We start from the raw sequence: 7,612 nt of genomic DNA, 5'->3' as shown, positions 1-7,612 counted from the left end.
CCTCCTGTTTATTTCCAAAGATGACCAAACGAGCTTTATATCGCTCGATTGTGCCGTCAGAGTTGTACTTGATTTTGTACACCCATACATCCGAGTGCTTTCTTATCCAGTGGCAAAGTTTCTAGTGTCCATATTCCATTATCCTCCGAAGCTTGGATCTCTTGTTGAATGGCTATTTTCCAATGTTCCTTTTTATTATTTATTATCTTATTTATTAAATAGAGTGCCAAAAAGATGAAGTTTTTAGCCACGAAAGTTATTAACTTGTAAAAGCCTATTCCTTATCAACGAAAAAAAATTAACAAGGAAATTTCCTCCTCATATATATTCTTTGGTCAAAACAAAGCGCAGGTGATTGGTTGTAATGACTTCTACATCCGCAAATTTGTTGGTTTTGGTTATGATGGTACTTATTAGCATTTTAATATTAAAAAATGTGTCATAAAGTGCCTATCGTGTGCTAATAACTTCTGCATGTTAAGAGGCAGAAATGATCCTCCATTTCCTACGGTTTTTTTGGATGCCATAATATTTCCATTAACCACTACTTCATTACTCATTTATTTAGTGGAAGAATGTGGTAATAATATTCTTGTAACTCTTTTCTCTATTAACTCAATATTCATGCACATTCTTCTTGTAACCTCTAAATAATAATTCTTTCATTTATCTACCTATTTTACTATCCTATTCATATCAAATTAAGGATGAATTTTTCAACTATAAATAGTTTGTCATTCTTACCTTATGGGTAGAGAAAGATACTTTGGAGAGTTTTTAAAAGAGTGAGGAAAATAAAAGAGAGTTGAATTAGTTGAAGGAAGGTGTTCTTCTTTTTGGTGGAGCTTTGGACTCAACATCTTGTCCAGAGTTTGTTGAGTTGTACGACGTGATCGGGCTGTTGTATCCTGGAGGGAACAAGTCAGAAAGATTACTGCTGGACCAATAGATTTGCTGCAGTGGGCTTGAATCTCCTTAAAGAGAGCGAGATATCCGCGCCTCAGCCGAAGGTATTTTTATTTCTTCATTTTATTTTTCAATTGTAATTGTAATTTCATTGTATTATCACCAATAATTTTATGGAGATTCATGGCTACAATTAAGGAAGACAAAATGGAAGTACGGAGAAAAAGTTAGCACTAACAAACATGTAGGCTAGCTGATTCACATTATCGAAGAACTGAAATTATTATTTTGACTCTTTGAGGACTATAAATTTTTGTATTCTCTCTAATATATAATAGTAATATAGATTTTGTGATGATTTAACTTGAATGAAACCTTCAATTAGCTGATCTTTGAACAAGACTTTTGGCTATATAGTAAAACTAAGAGAGTATTTTAACATAGAATGAAAGTTAAAAATTTCAAATATAGAAAACTAATTTTTTTTCAAGAGACTAAAAATGAAAGGGAGAAATTTCTTTTGTTGAGTAAGATTTTAATTCTTTCTTTATAGAATAACGGTTAGAGATTCTCCGGAGAGATGGGTAAAAAAATATTACTTTGGGATTGAGATAATGAAAAGCTTAGGGGGGAGAAAACGGGAATAGCAGGGATATCGCATGTCCTAAGATTAGGGAGCGGATAGAAGGAAAAACAAAAAGTAGGGATAATTCCAGAGACCTATCTTTAGGTTTCACTCTGTAACACTTACTTTTGGTTTACAATATTACACTTACCTCCCCTGTATAAATATTTCTTTGTGACAATTCTTTGACATGCTTAATATTAATGTTAGAAAATTGAAATATGACAACTTTGCCCTTAAATTCTTTTGTCGACAAAATAATTTGAACTCTTTTTAATTAATGAATTGTAAGAATATCTTATTTAATAATTTTTTTAAAGAATAATAAACACCTTTGTTGCCACCTACAAATAATATAATTCAATAAGCATTGATTCAAAGTCAAAGAATTTTCCATGTCCACTTTGTCCATAAAGATAGAAAATTTGCTTAATGTGTTCAAGTTGGTATTTGCGATGTTGTCTTCTCATCACTTATCTCTTATACTCTCTCCAATCGACAATTCCTTTTCTCGTGTCTTTATTTGTTTGTTTCCTATTCTCCAATTCTTAATTTACGGGCAAGTTCTTGGAAAATAATAAGATGACCCTTGCAATTGAAGATAATTATAAACAAAGTTGACCAAAGCAATCAAAAACGAAATTAATGGTAGCAAGATAATCCTTTTTATCAACATTAATCAAAAACTGGAGATCGCTTTTGAAATTGATTAGTGGGCATGCTCTCTATTACCTAATCAAATTTAAATTGATAAGTGGACATGCTAAAATAGGAGCTCAATCCTATGTATTTGTTGCATTTTAAATTGTGCTGCTTATTTCTTGAATTGAAGACCCTGAACCGTTGCCCCTTTTGTGAGTTTTTTATTTTTCAAAATAATGAATTAAACAGTCTTGAAAATCGATTATTGATACTTGAAAGTGACAAATTAACGTGGTAGGGACACAACTGAGTTTAGTCTACCACTGGTGGTAGATTTTTGGTGGAAATCATCATTGATTTTTACAGGGTAAATTGGAAGAGATGATACTCATAAATCTAGGTTCAGTTTGTGTGTTATATTTATATATTGAATTCTAAATTTTTTTGGCTTTTAGGTAACTATGGGTAGAGTATTTTAGTAAGGGCAAAATTGTCATATTGTAGTTTATTGACATTAATAATAAATAAATAAAAGAATTGTTAAAAAGAAGTCATAACAAGGGAGATAAGCGTAATATTTTAAACCACAGGGAAGGTAAGTGTTATGGAGCGAAACCTGAGGAGAGGACTGACTACGACCCTTAAAATTTTAAGGAAAATTTAAAATAAGAAAACTGGCTTTTACCCTTAAAATTACGTGCTTGTGTTAAAGAAATTCATGCTCCTCCACAACATGCTTGTAGAAATTCATGCTCCTCCACAACCTGCATCATACATATACTAAAACTAGTAACATAAGAAATAATTGGGATGGGAGCAGTAGTGATCGCTGCATTGATCCTTCAGGTCTTCTTTTGTCTAGTGCTGCTGCTAAAAGTCTCCACATGCTTTCTCCTTACTAAAGAAGGGTCATAGTCAGTTCTCCTAAATGAATTGTAACCATTAAACGTTTGAGGAAGAGAAAAGTCGTATTGTGAAAAAGTATTTCTCTAATTGTAATTCTCACTAGTCCTTTTCCTTATTTTTGGACAACTTACTTGGGTTGACTTGACTTGGTGTCTGGACCAATACTCGCATTATATGTTGGACATTGAGAGTCGAGCAAGTGGAAATTGAAAGAAAATCCCAGGCTTCAAACTGTAGGATTTTCTCATATACCCCTGTCTTTACACAAAAAGTGCAAATATACCCCTTAACTTTATTTTATTAGCTAACTTTATCCTCCGTTAGCAATTGTCTACAAAAATACCCCTGTCGTCTAACAAGTATACACCAATACCCTTAATTGGATGGATAACCACAATTCCAACAAAATTACCCGATTTCGTTAAAATAACCCATCCCCAAATAAAACCTGTCCTGACCCACAAATTAAACCAGCCCCACCCAAATAGTACTATTTTAGAAAAAAAAAATCTAACTCATGTCCAAACACTTACTAAATCTAATTTAACTAGTAGTTTTAAGATATTGGTTCTGAAAATAACATCCTTATGAAAATCAGTATGGGTTAAAATTTCCAACTGAAATAAGAAATATATAAAATGTTAACCCCAACACTAATTATTATTTTTTTCCAAATAGAATAGACAACTATGAAAGCACAACCTTTACTACTATCATACTACTTCCATATTATTGAACTTTAATAATAATAAAAAAAAAAAAACAGAAACTATTAGTACAGTTTCAATCTCCATGATTTATCTGCCATTCCCAATTCTCCAAGAAAGTAAAAAAAAAATTGCGCTTCAAAGCTTTTGTTGATCCCTTTGCTTCAGTTGTACTGTTTTCTGCTTCTTCTAGGATATCAGATTTTGACTACTCGGGTTTTCATTGGGTGGGGCTGGTTTAATTTGTGTGTCGGGACGGATTTTATTTTAATGAAATCGGGTTATTTTGTTAGAATTGGGTTTTCAATCCAATTAAGGGTATGGGTATATACTTATTAGATGATAGGGGTATTTTTGTACACAATCGTTAACGGAGGGTAAAGTTAACTAACAAAAGAAAATAGAGGGGTATATTTGACCCTTTTCCCTTTTTTAAAAGAGTTTCGTCAGCGAAAAGAGTATATTTGAACTATTCGTATAACCGCAGGGTATATATACACCACTTTTTTAACGAAGGGTATATATATTTGCTCTAAATCGCAAAGTTGAAGAGATAAATTTGCACCTTTTCCCTTTAACCAACAAGGCAACTAACATCACTGGAGTCTCCTTTGGGACAATTGTTCAATATGGACGTATAGTTTGGGCAAGCAACATGTGCACAAATTCTAATCTTTGTCACGGTTTCCTTTTTCTTATAGAGTGATTGCTTTCATCGATCGTCACTAGTTCTAATAAGGAGGCCATATTGGAGATCAACGGAAACCACAACTATATGTAAGAATTTCCTATGTCATTATCATTTGATTTCATACAACTATGAACAATTTGGTACTGGGCAATGCAACATTTACTAGTTAAACGCTGCAGTGCTGGCTCGCTGGAATGCGCTAGGCAAAATGTGGACTGTAGCTCTAAAAATTTGTGAATTGCATCCAAACCTGAAACTTTATCAGGAATTACACTCTTCTGAAGATTTTTGCAATACTAGGAAATACTTGTTCATTTTGAAAATGGATGATGACGTAGAAGATGTGAATTAGAAAGAGAGGTACACAGTTTATCTTAATTTGAATCCTTTTACAACTCAAAGTACTAAGAAGATCTCTTATATAATTATCATTTATATTACTTGCATTAATTCTAACTGATACACAAACATCTGTTCATAAATTTCATGATAAAAAACATGTTCACCAAATCCTTGTTCTACTAGGATCAGAACACGTGCAGTACAAGTACCTGGTTCTTACTGGATTCAGCCTGAGAATATAAGGCCAAATATATTTTAGCATTAAACACATTTGGACTTTTAACAAATACAAATTCACACAAACCATATTTCATTTGTCAATCATCAAACTATTTCACAATCATATTTTACTATGAGTCTGCTACACGTGAACCATATTAAAATGCATAGTTGCTAAAAAAAGTAACCAATCCCTTATGCTACCGATGGCTTTACATATAACTTATTATTAACCTCACAACTGCATGAAACCACTTGCATAATAACCAAACATAGACTAGATTTTGCACAAGCACCACTAAACATAAAATAAACTTATTACAAATACAACTAATAACACCAAGTGTAGAAAACATACAGCTAAAACACCCCCAAAACTTTCATATATGTGTACCTTTAATTCTTATTAATCAAACATTTCCAAAATCAACCTTTGCTAACATCACCATTTTCCTTAGCACCATTACTTTCTGACTTGTCTTTTTCGTTTACACCATCAGCATTTTTGGCTTCTTCAGTAGCTGCTAATTCTTTCTTTTTCTCCTCTTTCTCTTCCTTCTCCTTCTCAGCCTTTGCTCTCTCTTCTTCTTCTTTCTCAGCCTTTAATTTTGCTTCCTCCTTTGCGGTTTCAAGAGCTTTAATCAATCTCTCCAAGCAAGTGTCTGCATTTTCCTTCGAAGACTTAGGCATCAAATTCTCAGCAATATCAGCAGGAGTCATATTAGTTTCCCCCAATAAGCGATGAATCTCAGGAAAGTGAACATGAGATTCGACGTCAAGATAATTATTTGCAAGCACCTTGAAGGACTCAAAGCAACAGTAGGATAGCACAATATGTTTATCCATCCTCCCCCTCCGAATTAGAGCAGGATCAAGCTTTTCCACATAGTTGGTGGTGAAGACAATAAGCCTTTCACCACCAATAGCTGACCATAGACCATCAATGAAGTTCAAAAGTCCAGATAAAGTTACCTCACTTCGCTTTTCTTTCCCCTCTTCTCTTTTCATCTTCTCCTTGATGCCATCTTTCTCATCTTTTTCTTTATCTTCCTCATCTTTCTTCTTATTCTTCTCCCTTTGACCAGTAAGGTCAAGGGAGCAATCGATGTCTTCAATCACAATAATAGATTTACTTGTAGTATCTATCAGCAATTTTCTTAGCTCGGTGTTGTCCTTAACCGATGTCAGTTCGAGATCATAGACATCATATTGCAAGTAATTAGCCATAGCAGCAATCATGCTAGATTTACCCGTTCCTGGGGGACCATAAAGAAGATAACCGCGCTTCCACGCCTTTCCAATCTTTGCAAAATAGTCTTTTGACTTGCTGAATGTTTCGAGATCATCCATAATCTCTTGCTTCTTGTTTGGATCCATGGCCAGAGTATCGAATGTTGATGGATGCTCAAACACTACTCCACTCCACATCCTCCAACCCCTATATCTGTACCCACCACCTGTCTCTCCCTTATTGTTTGTGTACAGCTTTCTCTGTCGTTCTCTCACGGATATCGCCTTTCCTTCCTCCAACACATACTTCAAGTATGACTCTGTGATAAGCTCGCGATTCTTTCTGTGAAATTTGAGCTTGAAAAACCTCTTGTCATCCTCCTTCCACAAAGCAATTGTCTGTTTGTTGGCTTCTAATTGGCTCGAAATCCACCAAACCTTCTCATCTTTATATTCATCGGTTATCTCCTCATGGTCATCCATGGTTAGGACAAGAGATTGACCATCTTTCACCGTGTTGGCTTTGAGGCGCTTAGCTTGTGTGCAAGAGTTCTTGCTCAGGTACCTTTCGATTTCTACATAAGCTTTGCTCCGCTCGAACCACCCCTCACTTTCATACTCGTGAAAAATTATGTGCATATAAGGGTAGAAATAGCTCACGATTTTATCCGTATACCTCCTAATAATACCACGAAGTTCGTGAGGAAAATAGTTCTGGTACATGGTCCAGGAGAACATGATTGTTGCAATGGCTGGACCCAACTGAGTCCAAACATCTTGCATCATCTTGAAATTAATAGAAGTACAGCAGCAATTGAAGAGTATGTGAATGGTTTGTTCAGTACTAGATGATATATGGCCTCTTATATATAGAGATAGAAAACACTAGAGCGTACGTAGTTATCATTTCCTGGGTCACCAAGTTTGAGCGTGCACAATGCGTTTAAGAAAAGACATACTTGTGATGGAAAATAACTCATCGATATTTGTGTGATTACAAATCATCTCATATAAAGGCAACGGGAAGGAAAGTGTTATAAATCATGAATAAAACATGCCAAGTTTCGGGCGGTTTTTAGGTATTCTACCTTCTTATTTTGACAGACTAAAAAGGAAAGCACATCGTATAAATTGGGACAGAGACAATATTTCTTTTCTTTTATAATTTGAGTGTGCTCATGAGTCATGACCATATATATATATATTCAAAGAAACTGCTTTCTAAATGCCAAGACGTTTCTACGGCCAATGTTGAAATACTAATCTTGTCCTGATCAGGAGGCTTATTCATTATATATATATATATATATATATATATGTCCCTAGAGAAGTAGGAAGGTTAAA

At 34.3% G+C, this 7,612-nt stretch overlaps 1 protein-coding gene across 1 annotated transcript; it reads right to left on the bottom strand.

Moving 5' to 3' along the window:
- Positions 1 to 5,127: 5,127 nt before the first annotated feature.
- Positions 5,128 to 7,289, bottom strand: LOC132641575 (AAA-ATPase At3g28580-like). The gene has a single exon (XM_060358613.1). The coding sequence runs from the start codon at positions 7,052 to 7,054 to the stop codon at positions 5,465 to 5,467; it is 1,590 nt and encodes a 529-aa protein (XP_060214596.1). The 5' UTR covers positions 7,055 to 7,289; the 3' UTR covers positions 5,128 to 5,464.
- Positions 7,290 to 7,612: the final 323 nt, after the last annotated feature.

The sequence above is a fragment of the Lycium barbarum genome, chromosome 5 (genome assembly GCF_019175385.1).
Source record: "Lycium barbarum isolate Lr01 chromosome 5, ASM1917538v2, whole genome shotgun sequence".
In the NCBI taxonomy this organism is placed as follows: Eukaryota; Viridiplantae; Streptophyta; class Magnoliopsida; order Solanales; family Solanaceae; genus Lycium; species Lycium barbarum.
This window is presented reverse-complemented; position numbering and strand designations above follow the sequence as displayed.

What these genes read in the sequence shown, in the direction of transcription:
- LOC132641575 (XM_060358613.1), bottom strand. Translation starts at nt 7,054, where the DNA reads ATGATGCAAGATGTTTGGACTCAGTTGGGTCCAGCCATTGCAACAATC.